Source organism: Melitaea cinxia, chromosome 9 (genome assembly GCF_905220565.1).
Source record: "Melitaea cinxia chromosome 9, ilMelCinx1.1, whole genome shotgun sequence".
Lineage (NCBI taxonomy): Eukaryota > Metazoa > Arthropoda > Insecta > Lepidoptera > Nymphalidae > Melitaea > Melitaea cinxia.
In genome coordinates this window covers 5,935,492-5,958,136 of record NC_059402.1, presented here as the reverse complement: position 1 = coordinate 5,958,136, position 22,645 = coordinate 5,935,492, and the positions used below count along the sequence as shown (strand labels likewise).

The 22,645-nt window shown below is 32.6% G+C and overlaps 1 protein-coding gene across 1 annotated transcript; it reads left to right on the top strand.

Moving 5' to 3' along the window:
- The first annotated feature begins 744 nt into the window (after positions 1-744).
- On the top strand, positions 745-22,108 carry LOC123656590 (beta-glucuronidase). Its single transcript, XM_045592260.1, has 12 exons — positions 745-1,002; positions 1,705-1,887; positions 6,524-6,693; positions 7,632-7,774; positions 12,665-12,855; positions 13,268-13,414; positions 13,767-13,939; positions 14,542-14,685; positions 15,192-15,276; positions 18,522-18,698; positions 20,280-20,418; positions 21,007-22,108. The coding sequence occupies exons 1-12, from the start codon at positions 745-747 to the stop codon at positions 21,186-21,188; spliced, it is 1,992 nt and encodes a 663-aa protein (XP_045448216.1). The 3' UTR covers positions 21,189-22,108.
- The last annotated feature ends 537 nt before the right edge of the window (positions 22,109-22,645 follow it).

Sequence of the window (22,645 nt, the reverse complement as noted above, 5' to 3'; positions counted from 1 at the left end):
TAAATAAATTTGTGTTATATTTATTGATAGCTGTGCCCGCGACTTTGTTCTCGTGGAATTTAACAGTAAAGTTATTGCTTAGTTAACAGCATTATAAAATAAATAAATTTCTAAAATGAAAGTCTAAGTGACTCCTTATAACATCAGTTATCTGCCAGTGAAAGTCCCGTCAAAATCAGTTCAGCCGTTTCAGAGATTAGCCGGAACAAACACACAAACAGGTAAAAATTGTAAAAAATGTTATTTTGGTTTATGTACCGTGTATTCATATGCATTTAGTAAATAACGGTTATTTTAATATTACAAACAGACACTACAATTTTATTTATTTGTATAAATTGGACGTGATGTCAAGGAGGAAAAAATTAAAAAAAAACTTGTTTTAATTATGGAACGGTTAACAATAACAATGAATACAAAGATAGTTTGTTATGTATGAAAGAAGTTAATATATCACTTTCTTATCGCCTCATGAGAGCTCACGACATCAACATGCAATATAAACTAATAACGAAACTGCTTGTCTTTCAAAAGCGTTTCACTTACCATAAGTGCATTTTTTTCCAGTATCATATCTTTTAATAATATATAAGTTATGTGTGTTAAATAATAATAAATTACATATGTTATTGATAATAAACACGTACAATTTAGAATAGGTACTTATTCCTTTGACCTTTGTTGCCTATATAATGAGTATTAAGGAAATATACTCAATGTATACTGCATTCTTTGCAGATAATCATGAGGAGTCAATCAAGTTTAATAGTCATATCCATTATCATATCAACCATCAATGCGACCGTTCCGGGAACAGCGAGCGCGAACGATATCGACCAATTGCAAAAGACAAAATCCGAATATAATGGAGCCGCGTTGTACCCGAAAGCGACAGAGACTAGAGATTTGAAAAATTTAGATGGAATTTGGAACTTTAGAAGATCACCAACAGACCCTGAATACGGATACCGTAATGGCTGGTATGAACAGGATTTGGTTAAGGTTAATATTCATTCTATATAATCATCAACCGTAATATTTGTTTATAATTAATTGATCGGAGATTCCATAAAAACATATGAGTATAAAAAGTTTTTAAAGTTTTCTCACCTTTTTGTTTGTATGGTATATTTATTCAACCATAGCTCACCAGGTTATTAACCTCGGGTTCTGGTTTCTCGAGCATACTTTTAAATCTTTAGAATCATCAATATTAATATGTGTATATGTAAGTATAATTACAATAAAACACTTTTAAGCTTTGTTACAAAATATGTTTGTTGCAGAATTTATTTTGTACTTAATATTTATGCCAGATATGTTTCTTGAAGTCTTTGTCACACACACACCCACACGTGTCACATCGTTATCGCATCGACAAAACAGACGTTGTAAAATTATTAATATGTGGATCATATAGTTACATATTATATTACAAATTAGGTGATAATAACTATCCCGAATAACACATAGGCTATTTTTATCACCATCGTCACTTTTTCAAACCCCCTGTCGCATCTAGAAAATTGTATTAAATTTTAATAGAAGTCTGTTTTTAAAGCAGAAATAAACCCTTAATAGCCTAATAATTAAAATAGCTCTGAAACTAATCATATAACTATTAACTAAATAAAAAATTAGGAATCCTTAAGTATAAAGATAAAACAAAAAAAAAATGCGTTATTGATAAAAATTTGGGTACAGACGGGACCAGTAATACATATGCCCGTGCCGGCATCGTACAACGACATTGGCGAAGATGCATCGCTAAGAGACCACGTTGGTCTGGTGTGGTATGACAGGCGTTTCCATGTCCCACCGTGGTGGATTAAAGAAGAACAACGCGTTTGGCTCCGATTCTCAAGTGTTCACTACGCTGCTCAAGTGGTAAGAATATTTTCTTATATTAATTTTTTTCTTCATAATATTTCAAAAACATTATATGTCATTTGCATCAGTGGAGAACTGATAATATTAACCCAAAAACCTTAAATTTAGGTTTTGCCCGTTGAAATAAAACATTATGTGAAGGAAATGTCAAATGAAGTAGACAGGTATTCCTTTTCCTAGTAATAGGCATAATATTTAGGATTTGTAGTAAATTCCTATTCCGACGGACCTGAAGAAGGGTCACGTAAATTCAAAATTAAGGTATCTGTGCCAGTCATCTGTCACTAGGCAATTGCTCGAATAATTGAACAATTTATCAGGGCGCGCGAGACGGGTGTCACGTTAGGTCGCCGCGCCCACTACGACAAATCGAATGACCAATACTGACCTATAAGCTGTGTCAAATTATGAATACTAAACTAATCTTGGAATATCACTGTTATGGTGATTTGAATAATTTCCACTTTATGGTAACAAATAAATTTTTATCTTCTCTTAATAATAAATGACTAGTTGATATAGCTAACAGAACAAACTTGATACTGCTATTTTTTACAAACATTTTTGGATTTCGGAGGCTCATTTTTTAGATTAGCATATTAAATTTTACATAAATAATTTCAAAATTAATTTCAAGATATTTTTTTCTAGATGATTCTTAAATTTTATTAAATTTAATAACGCGATTAAAGATAAGAACTTGAGTATACATTTGATAAATCTTGATTTCTATTAAGATTTTTGAACGATTTTAATGGCCAAATTTTCGTTTATTACCAAAACTACAAATTATAGACCTTTAACCTGATACATCTCAGTAGATTCGGATTAAATGAATCCAAGTACATGTTTTTGAATGGAGTCACTTATTCACAATTGATCCCGACACGCCACACTCCACTGACCTGTCTCAACTCGTGACATTACAAATGTCTCATAACACCTCGCACCGAACGATCCCAGAAGAAAAATACTCCTATGATATAAGAGTATGAAATACATTAAAGTCTTGAGCAGGATCAGACATGTCAAACTTGTAATGGCTACCAAATAATAACGGTAAAACAATTATAAATACTAGTTGTCGCCCAGTGGTCGAAATTCGACCATAATTAACTTAAAATTACAAGTTTGAAAATTATTAAGGTTCTGTTGTCAAAAACTATACTTAATTAATAAACAAAAGATTTTATATATGCGTGTGTGTGTGTGTGTGTGTCAAATACATGGTAATGAGTGTAATGTTTTTTTTTTTTTAATTAATTTAATGTATTTTTATGCATAATTAAAAAAAAATCATTCTGTACTCCTTCTCTATATAAACTATGCATGCATGGATGCATTCAGCCTGTAAAATCCCACTCTTGGGCATAATCCACCACGCTGCTACACTGCGGGTTGGCGGGTATGTTCCCTACTATGAGTATCGATCGCTATCAGTTATTTATAACAATCGGGACCGATGGCTTAACGTGCTCTCCGAGGCACGTTGGAGAGACCCACAAGGATAGACATCTAAACAGGAAAGAAATATTTGTACAGATAAAAATATCCATTCCGAACGGGAATCGAACCAGCAAACCTTCGGTGTTTTAGGTGACTACTCACACCACAACACCAGAGCGGTTGTTTGTAATTGTATAAACATAACTGCGAAATTTCACACTCCTCCGTCCTCGCAAATTTTGTAAAAAGTGGTACAAAGTTTTTGCTTCGCGTATTAATAATTTAATACGTAGATTATTACTCTTGTGAAATATATTAAAAAAATTACTATTAAGAATTAGATACTACTGAAAACATTTCGTTCTGCTGTTTATAGCAATTAATTTTTGTAGTGACTTCAATATTTAATGTTCCGTAAAAATATTTTTTTCAGTTAATTCAAGGAAAGTAGCATTGCTATTGATCAGTTATCATTACTCACATTAGTGATTAGTACAAATTAATATATGGAAGAATTTAGTGGTCCAATTTGTTGTATACCTCATAAAAAATATCACATATTTTTATAATATCAAATCACTTATGTTTTTATCTATTTACTAGCAGTTGCCCACGGCTTCGCTCGCGTAAAAATTGATAATTATTTTGTAATTAGAGGAGCTAAAGTAACGCTACTTTATTTTAGAACAATTTATGATCTCATGGTTGGAATAGAATTAGGGTTTAATGAGTCATCAATGTGGTAACATTTGTAGTTCACATTTTGTGCGTTAAAACTACCAGACGGCTCGCAAAGTTCGCTCTCAATCACGCTTCATGGAACAGTCGTGCGAAAACACGTCTTCCCTTGGCTTTCTCAAGCCATTACATTAGAATCTTGTAATACTATAGGTGAAATTAATAATGCGGTTAGAGTGTGGCATATATTCGTATTTAAAGAATGCGGTAACCGTCATGATATACGAGACATCGTCACACGAAACTGATGAAAGTTAACTTACATTAACTAGTCTACATCTTGTTCAATTCAGAACAAAGAGACAAATTTTGGAATGAAAAGAGGTATAAGTTGTAACTATTGTTCTAAATCAGAATTTATTAATTATGTTATGTAAATAGAATGTGGTAAAATTGCAGTTGTTAATTTTTTTTAACAAAATTACATGATTTGGAAAACGCAAATGACACGTGAAAAAAACTAACAGATGTCAAAGTATCCGAAAATTGTAAAGTGTTTTCATAGAGACATAAAAAAAATAATCTTTTGATAAAGTCCTCTATAGTGTTCTATGTTTCTAGAGATATCTGGAAAGTAAAGTTAACTGAGGTAGGGCACAGCAGGAATTCCCTGCTCAAAATATGGAGCAGCCCGACTGGGGTAGTACCTCGACCTTACAGAAGATCACAGCAAAATAATACTGTTTTTAAGCAGTATTGTGTTCCTGTTGGTGAGTAAGGTGATCAGAGCTCCTGAGGGGATTGGGGATTGGGTCGGCAACGCGCTTGCGATGCTTCTGGTGTTGCAGGTATCTATAAGCTACCGTAATCGCTTACCATCAGGTGAGCCGTACGCTTGTTTGCCGACTTAGTGATATAAAAAAAAAGTATATGATAGACATTAAACACTCGCTTCAGCCTGTAATATCCCACTGCTGGGCATAGAACCACAAGCATTAACAACCAGACCGGAAATAAATATTTGTATAAATACAAATATCCACTCCGAGCGGGAATCGAAAACGCGACCGTCGCGTCGGTGTTTAAGGCGCCGCCGACACGGCACACGCACCATTAAATCAGAGCGGTCCTCATTCAACAACAAGAAAAATCAAATAATTGGCATTTCCATCGGGAGCAAATTAAACAACAATAAACGCAAACGAATTAAGACCATATGAAAAGTGAAACTATTTACATATTTATATTCATTTTGAAAGCATTACTAATATTCATATTTTCCCCTTCAACCAAGCGTAAAGCCTGTTAGGAGTGATATAATAGCCCACGGTCAGAAACCCACCTGGGAAATATTCCCATTACTGAGCCTGTATGTCGTTGAGCTTTGAGCCTATTGAATAAAAAATAAATATTCAAAATGCATGAATTAATAATTTAATATTAGCACAATACTTATATCTAACATTGTGCCCTAAATTTCTCTTTTTATTTCTACTAATATCTAAAAAGACTAGTCTATCTGATATGTAGCTGAATTCGTAACTAAGTAATAATTCAAATCCAGCTATTTTCAATACCTTTATTTTGGAAATAGAATTAGGGTTAAATGAGTAAGAGAAAAAAAAAAGTTTGCGATGCTAACTTATTTTTGAGTTCTGTAGGGGAAAGACTCATTTGTTTGTAATTTCATAAAATCAAGAAAGTGATTTTAATAATTCTTTCACCATAGGTACTTACCACCGGATTTGGTAATTATAGAAATGAAACGAATATAAAATTTAACGGCGCTAACGCAATTTTTAATATAAACACAAAATTAGTAGACATTTTCATAAATGTATCTATTTGTTATCATAAATATACATATGACTACACAAATTTTTTATGGAATATGTTATCTGTAAAAATATTTAACTCGTGAATCTTAAGTGGTATTTAGTTATCTCAATGGAATATCGCTTGAACAGCTTCCGTTCTATGATAAAGTGAAATACAGATAAAAGTACTTACAAATTGAGTAAAACGACTCATACTTCAAAAACTACTGCTACTCCATTGTTGTTTAAGCTAACTTGATACTTCTTCCATTTGAAATTTATTAGGTAGAGGTAGTTGAGTAGCTGTCCATTAATTCAGAGCTTTTCTATCCGTAAAAAACATGTTATCATCTTAGTACTGAAATAATTTGACATGTAAAAGTCCTAGGCGAAGCAGGCCAGCCTTTCTCTTCTTCCTTTCTATAAAAGCGCAAGGCTAGAGTTTATTCCGTAACTTTGCTCCTTTGCTGTTTACAAACAGATTATTTAATTTTGTTTGTATAATTCTACTAGATTTTGATATTCATTAGCCTGTCCCGAGTAATATTCATTATAATATCACAAAATAGACTTGGTATGAATAAATGAGATCGTGACATCATTTCGATAGAGCCAGCGTCATTACGCGCAATCTTTTAGTGAATTATTATATATATCACCTATTACAGCAATTTATTTGTTTTGTTTCTTAGTGGATCAACGGAAAAGCGGTGACTTACCACGAAATCGGTCACTTACCCTTCGAGGTCGAAATCACCCAGTTCGTAAACTACACCAGCAGCAACCTCCTCACGGTTGTGGTGGACAACACGTTGCTCAGCGACACGGTGCCACAGGGCAACATCAGAGATATTATTGTCGAGTGAGTAATTCACAGTCTTTGCATATAAACACATACAAGCGAGGAAGAAGAGATATTAAACTACATCTATAACATGATAGGTTTACAGATCAACTTAAACTGCTACTTGTATTTTTCTGGTCTTTACACATAGCCTAGAAATGGTAAAGCTGTCAATATGATTAGCGCGTGCTAATTTTCTACAATTTAATCAAGAGGCAAGGTTAAACTACAACAACAACGATGAGTCACTATTTTCTTAAAACGAATTTATTGTAGTACATACTTGGTTTAAATTAATACTTCTCGCTTGTAAGTTGTGTGCCTGTATATCAAAAAATTTGAATGTAAGCTTTGTACGCAACGACAAAAGGAGAGGTTGGATATGATTCAGGTTTTCTAGTGTTGTTATATTGATTTTACTAAAACAAATAAAAGTTACTCTTTTTTATGTAGATTTTTTGTTATCAGCCGGTTCGTCTGATGTTATATTTTCACATCCGTCTATAAATATTTACTGAATTAGAGATAAAACAAATATTTTGTAAGTAGATAATGGTGGTTAGTAAAGGAAGCTAAATTTAAGAAAGGAATGTCCTGCGTCCTCTGAATCCAGCGGCTTCCCGCTGTCTTCTTCAGTCCTCATGGTTGGAGAGCGGCCTGAGCTTTTTGCTGAGACTACGTCTATAATAATATTAAATCTCACTGACGTCTACTTTTAGGATAAGAATCAACAATATGTGAATGACATTTTCCCACAAAATCTACACGTTTATCTTATATTTGCCGTTTCATCGGCAAACTATTCATCTATATTTTCCATTAAAAGAACAACTAATTGACTCATAATATTAGCTTAGATAAAGTCAAATTACAATAATATTTACCGTGTCCATAGTTTTGTGATGAGTGTGAATACACTATTAATTAGAATATAAGTAATTGTCTTTCTTTACTAGTAATACGAAAGTACGTCAAGAACAATCGTACACATTCGACTTCTTCAACTATGCGGGCATCCATCGCTCCGTGTTCCTGTACACCACACCGCAGACTTACATCGACGATGTTATCGTGAACACGGATATACAAGGATTGACTGGTGAGTTATGGATTTTATGATGACGATGACGGATGATGGCGGGAGCTTTATAGCAAATGGTTGTTTTTATATTTCATATGAGTGGCTTAGCTCGTCTATTAGGTTATCGAAAATGTTTTTGTGCTTCATCAATGATTTTTTTTAATTTCACAACCTTTGGATAAAAGAAGTAAGATATTTTTTACTTAAGATAGATACTTAATAGATAAGAAAGATAGATTACTGTAGATACGATTTATAAGAAACCTTAATAAAATAAAAAATAAAATTGTGTGCTAGATTATTATAAGTGAAAAACTTACCAAATACTGAAAAGATTCTGGTGAACATTATACAAAGACAACACCTATAAAATAAAAAGTCGTATAACATATGATACTTTATATATAACAATAGTATATATAACAGTAGTTTAGTTAAATTGCGAATGACGTGTCATGTATGGAATTACTAATACGTATATTTTCTTTAACCTTAATTCTTCATATTTTTTAATTAAAGAAAATAAAATAAGTTACAAAGATATGATGCCACGTAACCTCGTTTGAGTATTCGTTTATTTTTATTTCATTTTTTTTTATTTAACTCACTTGAATAAATATTTTCATAGTAATTGGCCCTTGCGCCCCTTGTATTAATTAGTGTTTTGGCAGTGAAAGCCTGACATATAGACAGAGTTACTTTTACAATTATAATACTAATGTGAATCATGACTGAACCAAGTGTTATTAATTTCTTATGGGCGAGTATGACAGCGGGACTTTTAAAGTATTCTATAACCTAATATGAAAAATGGCGAAAGAGGCCTATGCCCAGCGGTGGGATATTAGAGGTTGAACTGTATTTATTATAAAAATGCTAACAAAATACGATTATTATTTTATAAAGTAAACCTACACTAATTAGTCCAGCCATTATATTAATATAACTACCTACGCTTCGTTGATTTATGTCCATAAGTCTGAACCAGTAGCACTTCCGGAACATCTAAACATGTATTCAGTCTGACAAACTTGCAGATTACTAATATAACTAAGATACAAGCACAAAATTTCATACACAAGAGACCCATACTGACTACAGGTAGATACGACTACATAGTAGAAAACACACAAATTGTTAGATACATCAATTATATTGCAAGTAAATTGAATTAATTATATTGAATTATTCTTGTAATTACTTACTTCGATGATTGTCACTTTTTAATAAAGAACATTTTGCTTAAACATTTTGTCAATTCATCGATTGATACGCGCTATATAATATACTAGCTGTGCCCCGCAGCTTCACGCGCTTTAATTTGGACAAATATAGCCTATAACCTTCCTCGATGAAAAGGCTATCCAACACTGAAAGAATTTTTCAAATAGGACAAGTAGTTCCTGAGATAAGCACATTCAAACAAACAATCAAACTAACAAACAAGCTCTTCAGCTTTATAATATTAGTATAGATACACTTTAAATGCAGTTTGTACTACATCCACGGGCTATTAGTTGTTGGTGACCTTTTTTGTACACCATCCAATTTTTCTTATCCGCGTTCGTTTTATAATGACACTTCAGATCAGCCGTATAAGACTATCGAAAAATAACAAAGTTGTCATAGTTCGAAAATTTGAATTAAATTTATAGAATAACTAATAGCTGACCCCGCAAACGTTGTTTTGCCATATATGCTATTAACCCCCCTAAATCCCCCCCCTATAACTTAGGGATATGAAAAATAGATGTTGTTCGATTCTCAGACCTACCCAATATGCACATACAATTTCATGAGAATCGGTCAAGCCGTTTCGGAGGAGTTTAACTACAAACACCGCGACACGAGAATTTTATATATGTATTAGATTAATTAATAATTAAAATTATTAATTCTTCTTACACTTTATTAAAAGTTTTGCCTTCACAACGATTGCATGTAGTACACTTATAAATACGTAAGTGTTTTTCATACTATCAATGTTTATTTACCCTTCGTAAAGACGGCCCTGAAACAGGTGTGTAGCTCACTCAATACAAACGAAAGTTGAAGTTGTCCCTACGTCACGATAGTAGGTACAAGTAAGCATATCTTACAAAGGCGTTCAATGAAAACTTCAGATTTCTAAAATAAATATGTATAGGTATAAAATACTTATCTTATGTAAAGAGACTTAAGAAATAGTTATTGAAACTATGAAACGTACGTGATACTGAAGTTGGAGATTATTAAGAATTTAGGATTCGAGGATATGAAATAGCGGAAATATTATGAATAAAATAAAGAACACAATTTTGTACGAGAATTGTATATTTGCTTGACTTTCACGGCTAAACCGAGCTAACAAGGCTAACTGATTTAATTAAACCTTGTTATCAAGATTAAAAAAAATAGATTATACAACAAAATTAATTAAATTAACAAAAAAATATACAAAAAATAGAAATAGATGATTAATACGACTATGGACTATGTTTCAAAAACCAATTTATTTCGAATTTTTTCAATACACACATAATATTAACAATCAACAACTTAAGAACTAAATATTTACAGATAATATCTGTGTGGTTAGGGTAGTAAAGAAAATAGCCACCCCCTCTCTTCCCGTGGGTGTCGTAAGAGGCGATAAAGGGATTACACAGTTCCACCACTACCATCTCGAAACTTAAAAAACCGACTGATGGCGGGATAACCATCAACTCCTGGCTTTCAAATACACTGGCCAAAGACGGGCAGCAGAGTCTTCGGTGCAGCAAAGTTAGCCCCGCGGTCACCAACCCGCCTGCCCAGCGTCGTAACTATAGGGAACACACATGAGTTCACGCCATTTTTTGGCGCGAACTTGTGGAGGCCTATGTCTAGCTAACGTGACCTAATAAATAACAAAAATACGTTTAAAAATTTATATAATCTAATACAGTCAAAATCTAAAGTAATAATTTAAACATAAGTTAGGTAGTTTTTTTGCATACTATTATAGAAATAGGATTCAGACTAGCATGTTTTCATACAAAAACGTGTATTTCTATTGGTTGGTTATAAGTATAGGTACACTAGTTGCTAGCTGAACCGGCGCACTGTGGATTATGGCTGAACAAAGGCACATTATAAATCAGTTTTACCAATGACAGAAATAGGCTACTTTATTAATTTTATTTAATAGTTCGATAGTCAGACTTTAATATTATGTAACAATTAATTATGTTTTTGGCGCAAATAAATTGTTTTACATGATTTTTATTAATGAAAAAATTCAACTTCTTTTACAATTTTCAAAAAGATATAGTTAAGTTAAAAATGTTGAAAAGTAAAGTATTGAGTATTATGTAATTTTGAAAAACTTATTTTGAGAAGATTTGTAAAAAATATTTTAATATATTTATTTTTTTCTTGAACATGTTTACGACTTGGAAGAAAAACAGAAATATCTGAACTTCGTCGAAGCTTTTAACACTTACCGACGTCTCCCGATGCTTTGAAATTAACGTTTCTTTATAGTTTAAATACTCTTGAAAAACATATGAAAAAATTAGCGGCTAATATTTGCTAATAACAAAGATATATGAAAAAATTTAATGCGAGTCTGGGAACGGAAATGGATATCAATTGCGGCTTCCTTTTTTATTTTGATGAGTACGTTGTGGTATACTTATCAACTAATTGTTTTTTACTTTTAAAACTTAACTCATCATATTTTATTATTCTTGTCATTTTCTGTGAGGAACTAGATATTATAAGTAAATCCCACGTTTTAAAACAAGATAAAAAGCGCTGTAAAAATATAGGATTTTTGATCCGAAAAGGACCCAAATATTCCACAATGCGGCGTACTTGGTACCACAATTTTTTTTTTCACCATACCGATATTTTTTTAATTTTCTTTTATGCAAAACTTGAAAATTTCGGACAGTTGTCGGAAGTTACGCGCGTACATACATTACGATGAGTCATTTTTATTTAAAAAACAAATGAAATAGATTTACCAAAAGTTAAATAAGTACACATTATCCTTGAATAAATTATCCTACATACATATATCAGTCAGTAAACCACAATGGAATGATCATATCAACGTGGCAGGCGAACAATAACGGTTCATGAGAAACAGGTTGCTTGGCTGTAGGCTGTGACTATCAAACCATACGAGGGGAGTTCAAAAAGTAATGAGAATAACTAGGTTATAAATTATTAGGTTTATTATAATTTTATTTTTCTACATAATCAACCTTTAGGTTAATACATTTAAGATATTTTTTTTCTCAAGCCATAATTCCGTTTGAAAATATATCTTCATCTTGGGCGCATAAAAAAATCGTTTATGGTGGCTTTTAGTTCTTCATCATCTTCAAATTGTGTCTTCAAATTCATAAATAAAAAAGTTATGCTAATTTAAAGAATCACGTTGAATATGTAAATTCACTATTCCACGCGGACGAAGTCGCGAGCACAGCTAGTAATACATATAATTATCAATTTATATCACACCCAGACTCGAGACAGTTGTCGAACACACAACAAACACCAAACCAACAAACTGGCACTGTTTTGATCGTGATGATCTTTCCATACATTATACTGGCTGACCCGGCAAACGTTGTCTTTCCGCTAAACGCTATTAAAAAATAGGGGTTGGTAATAGAAGGATGAAAATTTAGGATTGTATGTATTTTTAATTCCAAATCATAATGAAATAAAAGTATAAAAATTTGTCAAAAAATAAAAAATATATTTAGGGGTGGGTGGGTCAAATCAATCAATGGTCTATCCAGCACAAAAAGAATATTTCAATTCGAACCAGTAGCTCCTGATATTGGTGCGTTTAAACTAACAAACAAGCAAACTTTTCAGTTTTATAACATTAGTATAGATTACTTAAAAATAACTTTGCTTCCACCCACACAGGTTTCATTGTCTACAATGTGACATACAAAAACTTGATCTACAATACACAATGTCTAATTCAATTGTTCGACAAGGATGGCTCTCAAGTAGCCGGAGCTAGCGACTGCGCTGGCCTCTTGGAAATCGGAAACGCTAACTTTTGGTGGCCTTACCTCATGCACCCAGAGCCTGGATACTTATATACTTTAAAGGTAATTAAATTTTATGTAAATTAAATGTACTGAGCAGAATGCGGAATTAAAACTACAGCCTTATCTTAGATTCAAGCTTAAGAGATGTAAGAAGGAGTGTTACGGTAAAACATAAAAAATGTAAAAGTATTTAATCTACTGCTATGTAGCTACTACTGTTTACTGTATTTTAATTTAATTAATAATAAACTATTAAATTCTTAATTTTGTAATTACTTTACTTTATTGATACTTGAATTTGAAAACGTCATCGTTAATCTTAACTTTAAATATTACTATATATATAACAGTTGTCTTTTGAGTTTCTAAATAAAATTGAAAGAATTATGTATTTAACAAACTCTGACGGTAATATTTTCCAAAGTCGCATAGGGAACCTTTACATCTTTTTTAATACGATCGTACTTTACAGGCGTCAATAGTAGGTCCCTTAGGAGAGTTAATAGACACATACAGTTTAAAAGTAGGAATAAGGACGGTGACATGGAGCAACACAACGATCTATATCAACGAAAAACCAATATATTTAAGAGGATTTGGTATGCATGAGGATTCAAACGTAAGTTAAGCTGTTGTATTTTTATATCGATATTATGATTTAAATAATCTTTGAAAAATAAACCTAATTTAGAATTGAGTGATTAACTTAGACTATCACAAATAAATATATAAAACATCAAAAATTATAATAAATAATTTTCATACCTCATTGTTTATGTTATCAATATTTTCTCTATTAGAGTTTCCGTAAGAGATCAGGCACTATTATCTACTGACAAGACCGCCTTTACACTTTTTTTTAATTTATAATATTGTTATTATCTTTAATGTTATTTTGAATTTATAATAAGTCTTAAATAAAAATAATCATAACACTAATATTCATGTCTATTTATACATTTAATGACCAGCTACGCGGTAAAGGCTGGGATCCAGTTTTGTGGGTTAAAAACTTTAACCTCATTAAATGGGTCGGAGCGAACGCATTCCGCACTTCCCACTATCCGTACGCCGAAGAAATCTACCAGCTGGCGGACGAACACGGCATCATGATAATAGACGAATGTCCTGGCGTCGATACTGAGTAAGATTTAAGGCTTTGTGCATACAAAGAAATCAAAACTTTTAGTCATGACTTCTTTCGTTTAACTTAAAACTAAAATATTTATAAATGTACTGCGTGGTAATGAAAAAAAGGATGAGAATTATTTTCGCACAGATAACGGCATGCAAAAAAACTGATTCTACCTTTACTAAAATAAATTTTAAACATAAATATAATTTAAGAATAAACTGTAAGCTATTGTTTAACTAAGCACAAAATCAGTATGTGTCTAGGTACGATTATAGGACATCTTTATTTCCTATAGTTGTATTTTGCTGAAAATATTAAAGACACAAGTAAGCAAGACTGATTGATTCATTTAAGATGGTTATTTTCCTTACTAAAATTATTTAAAACGACCTCGTGAACAAAACATTCGTAGGTAGTGTTGAAAATTTGAAATATCGAGCTCCGCAAAATAAAAATAAAAACATGGTAAATATCCTGTTTTAAATAATTTTAGTGAAGACTGATTGAGGTCAAGAGTGTCAGTACTTATTATTATATTATATCTAAGTAATTTGTATCTAAGTATTTTTTATTTATGTTGATACTTATTGCGAATTTTTTGTTATGTATAGCTTGTTCTCGGACTCCTTGCTGGCGAAACACAAACAGTCTTTAACGGAACTCATCCGTCGTGACAAGAACCACCCCAGCGTCATCATGTGGTCCATCTCCAACGAACCAAGATCCAGTAACGTCAAGGCTGATGCTTATTTTGCGTAAGATTTTTACCTCCCTAAATGTTTTTTTTTTTTAAATAAAGGTACTGGTTTTTTTGTAGAGGTACTTAGTCGGCAAATAATTGTACAGCTCACCCGATGGTAAGTGATTACCGCAGCTTATAGACAGTTGCAACACTAGAACTATCGCAAGCGCGTTGTCGACCCTATCCCAAATTCCCCACAGGCGCAAATAGCACAAATGTTGCTAGTTTTAAATACAGAGCATGAAATGTAAATGAATTGGTATTTGTATCGCTTGTTTCACGTTATACTGCTACTGACCATGATATAATATTAATATAGATGTTTGAAATTTAGTTTATATTTCCAGGACTTTTTGGATTCTATTTGTATCATAAGTTTCTAGGTGTTTATACTAGTATCAGAGGCATTACGACATTTAGTAATGTTTAGTAATAATATATCCGTATATTTGAAAAGCGTTACCTAGAAGTCTCCAGAATAAATACAAGTCTCAACAACTACACTCCAATATATTTCAGGAAAGTGGTGAAACACGTGAAATCCATGGATCTGTCGAGACCGGTGACTATTGCAATCTCACAACGCTATGTAACTGATAAATCGGTACGTATACTTTACACAAATTGAACTATTTCATTTATTTTTACATACCCACAAAATTATATAATTATTTAATACATATAATAAATTTAGATAATATATAATTTTGTAGATACAGCATATAAGTGGCATAGAAATAGGCAGTTTTAAAGTTCATGTTTTTGCTTTACTAAGACCAGAAACGTTTAATGAAACTATTGAATTTTAGAAGAAGGTACATTTACTTTCGTCTGCGAAATTTTTGATACATTACATCTATTAATTAACGACTGTGGTAAATCAATAGTAGAACTTTAAAAAATTTTTTTTTCCATACATAGTAATACCTCTGCTGCTTTATTGCTGCTCCATTAAATCACATTTTCCCAATAGTTTTCATATTAGAAAAAATCTTAATTTTTTTTTCATATCCGTTAACAGTAATAATGACGTACTGGACCAACTTTTGTACCGTTTTCATTAGTATTTACATCATTAGAAGGTTAACATTTATCAGAAGGTTACGTACGATACACAAAAGTAAAAACAATATAGTAACATACAATACCACAATAATCTGTAACTAATTACTTTTTAAGTTTTGCTTTGTAAATATGAATATTGTTGTAAAATATCGAAATAAATTAAAGAAATTTGTTATACTACTTCGTTTCGACTTCTTTCGCGTGGGGGATTCAAACTGGATATTCAGTATTTTTTTAATGGCGTGACAGGATCACGTGGAAATTATGGGATGAAAAGTATAATTATGTTGCCATGTGACATTTATCTCATTTATTTTATCCAAGCCGTTCCAGCGACAGTTGTACAGACATATAGACAAACATTTAAAACCGTTTTCAATTTATCATCATGGAAATAAAAAAAAATACTATAGACTTGCCAAAATGCAGAACGTTTAATTTTATTTGTTTGTTACCATTTATATATTGTATATTAGGTACGAGGGAGCGTTTTTATGTTCGCGGAATGAAGGGTAAGGGGTTGAAATAAAAAAACCAAATTATTTTTCCTTTTCAATATATTCACCTGCAAGACGGACACAATTTTCAGATATTTCAATTAATTTATTTACACCCTCATAAAAATTTGTCTTTGTCCTCACAATACGCTGAAACTGCCTCCTTAACTTCATCAACGGTGGTAAATTTTTTACCCCGCAGCTCTTTTTTCATTTTTGGAAAGAGGTAATAATCACTCGGGGCCAGGTCTGGGCTGTAGGGTGGGTGGTTCAAAATATCGAAGCCCACTTTAAGCAAGGCAGCCAACGCAACGCGGCTCTTGTGGACGGGCGCATTGTCGTGCAAAAGCAGCATACCTTTCGTCAATTTTCCCCGTCTTTTCTGTTTAATGGCTTCTTTTAATCGCTCTAAGATTGAAGCGTATATTAAGCGTAGTATTCTCCGGTTATAGAAACACCTTTATCTTTATAATCGATCAATAATATTCCTTCTGAGTCCCAAAAGACCGTTGCCATGAGTTTCCCAGCTGACTGTAACACCTTAAACTTCTTGGGGGTGCTGTGCCCTTTTTATGCCACTGCATAGAGTCTTGTTTCGACTCAGGTTCATAATGATGAACCCAAGTTTCGTCTCCAGTAACAATTTGACTCAATACACCATCCTTGTCTTGATTGCAGAGGTCCAAAAATGCACGTGAACACTCTACGCGTTGTTATTTTTGCGGCGGCGTGAGCATTCTCGGTACCCATCTTGCGCTGACCTTAGTCATGCCAAGATGATCGTGCAGGATTTTAAAAATGGTTGTATCAGATACGCCAACCATTTCTGCAAGTTGTTTCTTCTTTAGTCGAGCATCGTTGAGTACGAATTTCGACTTTTTGGATAAGTTCTGGCGTGATCACCTCGATGCTCCTGCCCGGCCTCGGGTCGTCTTCAAGGGATTCCCTTCCTTTTTAAAACAAACTGTGCCACTTGTACACCATGGTTTCTCCTGGACAAGAGTCACCGTAAACCGATGACATCTCATCCATTATGGTCGCAACTGATTTTCCTCGCTTGGTAAGGAACTTTATAACGGCACGATATTCGATTTTTTCCATATTTAACTTTTCACTCCTGATTATGTTGCTTGGTTGGCGATAGCTCAAAGACTAATAGTCTAATAACAATGAAATCTCCTATTTATACTAATTATGAGTCACTAAACACGTTACGATCCTAATGAGCCTAATCACCCCCCTCCAACCCTCTCATTCCGCGAACTTAAAAACGCACCCTCATACGTCTTTTTTTACATTTTAAGTCTTTCGGGATTTTTTTATTTTGTGCGCAAAAATTGTAAAATATATGGTTATTTCATATCTATGTGGAGGTTTTTTTTGTGTAAATCCCGTTTCTTGGGAATCCCGGGATTAAAGGCAGTCAAAGGCATTAAAGGTGTTGCTCCACAACTTCCTCTATCTTCCAATGAAAGTCCCATAAAAATCGGTTAAGCTGTTCCGGAGATTACCCGGCTAACAGAAAGACAGACAAACAAAACCTTTAAAATTGTTTGTTCCTATTTTAGTATCAGGCAAATAGCAATAAGCACTCGTTATTTTAATATTTTTATATCACAGACAGGCACTTCGATTTTATTTAAATGTATAGACTTCTTATATATTATATGTTTGAGCTATAATTTTATACTATAGCAAGAAGAGTCGAGATAATTGTGTTTGCTGGCAAACGAAAAAAAACCGACTTCAATTACATCGACAAGTAATAAAACGTAGGTAGACGAAAAAATAGTCAAGTGAATACGCATTATCAAAGATTATTTCAAAATACATATACACATGATAATATAGACATGATAAGCAGTGGCTTTCGATTAAATTAAAAATCATCAAAAGCGGTACACCCAGTAAAAATTTATGCGGATTTTCAAGGGCTTCCCTCGTTTTCTCTGGGATCCCACATTACACACACACACACACACACATATATATATGCCGTCTGCTATCTATAGCCATTAAGTTGTAACATACGACTGTGTTTGGAAGTTAAAGATATTTATTAGAGTTTACTCCATAAAAAACGATATAAGGCGCGTGGTTTAAAAATATAATGGAGAGAAATCTTATGAAACAGTAACGCTGAAAGTGACGTTTTACCGCGCAACGTCTCTTGCAAGAAAGAGATAAATATATTTTTAAAATCACGATCATCGTTTGTATGGAGTAAACTCCAGTCGAATGAGAGCTGACGCACAAACTTTCTTCACTTATTTATTAATTAAATCAGGGTCAACATCTGGACGTCATCTGTTTCAACCGCTACAACGGCTGGTACGCGAACACGGGCTCACTGCTCGACATCGCGACGTACGTCATAGACGAGGCCACTTCCTGGTTCCGGAAACACAACAAACCAATCATCATGACCGAGTACGGAGCCGATACCATTGCTGGGTTGCATTTGGTATGTATTAAGAGCCATTTCACAAAAATCGGTAACAATCCGCGAAATTGTAATATTTTGACGTCGTTAATCTCAGTGTTGGATGCAATAATGTAATTTATATTCTTGAAATATAATAGAGCAACCTTTGTTGTAGTCCATAGTCCAATCAGAATTTTGATTTATATTATGTGTATAAAATTATTAACCTTTTCATCAGCCTCCTCCCTGAGTAAACGGTCGCAATGTATACTTTGAAGTCCTACTTTTCAATAACCTCTACGTTGAAACCATTTTAAAAAAATATCATAATATGTGGAATATAATTTTGTTGTCCACTATCATAGATTTTTATTCCATTTGTATCTCTATTAAACGATAAAAAAAATTTAAAGTTACGAATATTTTCCAAATAAGTACAATTTTAAAAGCGATATTTCTCTTAGAAAACTAAGAAATTTTAACGAACTATCTTCATCAAAGTAAACTTACATCATTAAGGAATACAAAAAAAAAATAATTAAAAGATGTAATTATTTTTAATACATTTTATATTAAATAATAAAAAGATAGTATATATTGCCACGCATCAAGCCCGGTAAATCAGTCGAGCGCTAGCGCTCTTAGAGGTAAGGTCCACGCCAAATTCTGCGCAGCCGTCTCTTTCGCTCACACGCGCCAAGCGCCTGTTGTTATAGCGGATAAAACGCATTTGATACTTTCATAATAAAATATAAATAAAATAAACATATTACGAAAATGACTGTAAAATAATATAATGATAATTTCTGTAAACAAATGTATAATTTAATTTTCTTTTCTCACACTATCAATACAAATAGGCATTTCAATCTGTTTGTCTTGTTATTTGTTAATTAATATGTTTGTCGGTGTCGATGTCATTAAATGCTTTTTTATTCATATCGTAAATATTGGATTCATTCGTAAACTGAAAAAACTAAATCAATTTAAAAAAATTGTTTCATAAAATTGATTTTTTTAATTTTATTTTAAATTTATTGACTGTTGTTATATAACATACTTGAAATTTTTAACAAATTAATTATGTAAAAAACATTTTATACCATAGTTATAATTTTTATTATACATCAGAAAATGATCACGATGGTCTTTTGGTTGTCACACTATACGTACTAGCACAAAGATCGCGCGGCTCGTACGACTCGCGCGATGCGACCTTTACCTAAACTTGCAGAGCGTAAAATTGTGAAATGGCTCTTAAAACTCCAACCTTAATTCTTTTACTTAGCGTAAAAGAAATCTTCGTCAAGCAATGGAAGACTAACACCTAGGTACGGTACATCATAGTTTGTAGTAGTTAAGGCGTCCTTGCTTCACGAAAAAATGGATAAGAGAAAGTCATAGAGACACTTTGGGTGTTTATGTCGTACATATGTCACAGCGTATACCTACAGGTCTATATGCTTCTGAATATACAATTATTATTCGCTATTGTCATTTCACATTAAGTTTCACAGTAAAAAATGTCCCAAATAAGCAAGTAATCTTAATCTTATCTTACTGCAACGGTCGACCTAGCTGCATTTTTAAAATAATTCCAATAATTATCTGTAATTTCAGATACCAGAATACGTATGGTCGGAAGAATACCAAGTGGCAATATTGTCGGAACATTTCAAAGCATTCGATAGACTACGACAAGCCGGATTCTTTGCCGGCGAGTTTATTTGGAACTTTGCCGACTTTAAGACTGCACAAAGTAAGTTACAATCAATTCGTAGTATTGATAAGATAAAGGTTGCTTCAGATTGTTTAGTTCATTGACACTAAAATATCAGAAGTTACGTAATTTGTCTTAAATATTTACTCTTTGTTATCAGACAAAATAAATAATTATCTTTCGATTTCTTAAACAAACAGATAATTCTTTCTATATTACAACTTTTTATAATAAATCTTATGGACGCTAATGGAAATTTTTGTTTAATAAAATTTTTACGGTCCAGTATTCGTAACGCCAATTTTTAAAATTTCAACTATGAATTCCTTATTTAACGCTATACTATTTTTCAACAATTTTCTTATTTTGAACCTAACCTAGATCCTAGATTCTCTAACTTTCGATAGAATGGTAGCTTTGTACACTAACTAAATTTAACCAATCGTAGTCTGTAAAATTACAATGCAATGCAAACTTAATTTTGGTAGGTAGAAATGTTAATTTATATAAGTAGTAAGAACCTGTAAAAACATTAACTTCCGTAAAAGCCGTTTATCTGAAAGAAAACAATCCATTAATATTGCTGCTGCATTTGAGGTATTTTCTATAGTTACCTTGTGTTCGTAGCTATAACACGCGTGGGGGGAAACAAGAAGGGTATATTCACGCGCGAGCGTCAGCCGAAGGCGGCCGCGCATCACCTACGCGACCGCTACCTCGCGCTGGCGGCCGCTGACACCGGGGCCGCGCCTCCACCGCCCGCTTACTATGTCAGCGACCACACGCCCGCCCGGCATGAGGAGCTCTAGTGTGGTGTGTAGTGGGTGACGCACACCCAGACAGGCATCCAGGCATCTGTGTGTGCAGTGGGAGAAGACGAGACGTGCTGCCAAATAAAAAATACTTAAAATGTAATCGAACTTGTCAGTTTCGAGAACTTTAGATAGTTTTATAAGTTACAACATGAAAAAAATAAAATCTACTTGCCTTTTACACGTAGTGCCATTACAGTTTTAAATAAATGCACATGCTATGCATGTGTACAACATGTGTTTTTATTTTAAATTGTTATGACTGTGTTTTGCCATTATTTTTCAAATTAATATCGTTAGAGATGATATTAGAATCATAATTACTGATCGAAATATTTTATCTGTTATAATTTAACTTAAATTTACGTTACAATTGTTTCTAAGATATTTTCCATATTTAAACCCCTATCAGTAAACTACTTCTATCATTTATGTCAATTAATTATTATTCCTTTAAATCCTTTTCTTGTACATATTGTTATCCGTCCAACATTCATGTGGTATTTTTATGTTTTGAAATTATTCCTCTATATTAATAACAATTCATTTGGGTATAGTTGTAGCATAGGTACTGACTGTAACAAAGTTGTAGAAACATTTTCTACAAAAGTAAAACCTCAACTTAATAAACAGAACCTGGTATCCAGGATAATTCTAGAAAAGTAAAAATAGGAACCCACCAGCGATACATAACTAAAGACCTATTTGACCTATATTGAGTAATAAGTTTGTTTACGTATATGTTTACGCTTGTAATCAATTATTGTATTATTTCAGTTAACTTACATATTGTTTAAAGCTTTTTATTCCTAGAATAGTGTTACCTTATTATTTGACATGTTCCCTTATGTAATCTATTGAAACGGATATGTTGTGTTTGTTGATATTTATTGTGTGTAATTAAAGTACAAACATTATTGATGCAGTTTTAATTCCGTCCATACAGAGATGTTTTTTTTTATATACAATGGTAGGCTTGCGTTTGACCACCATTTCACAAGTTATTGATAAACAATTACTCTTGTAACGGTATTTTTACCACGCTTTTATTAGCTTGGGTTGTATGTATGTAATGGAATCTTTGAGCATAATTTTTACCAATTTGCAGAAATTTGATTAATTTAAAACTTTGCAAACGTATCAAGGACTGATGACAATGCAATAATTCAATAACAGTTTCCCAATATCCTTATTAGGACCGCCAGGATTAATAAATTCTTTTGTGGATCCTCTGTAAGAAAGTAAGAGAGATAAAGCTAGCGCGCGATCTGCGCATGCCATGTCCGCAAATAATTAATTGAAAAATCGAATAATAACAAAAAATAGTTAAAAAAAACTAAAAAACCACGCTTTTATAGCTAATCGTAATTAAAAATTATTTTCTACTTTTTAGTTCAATTAGCTATAAAAGCGTGTCTTTTTTGTTTTTTTAGACTATGTATATTTTTTTTTTA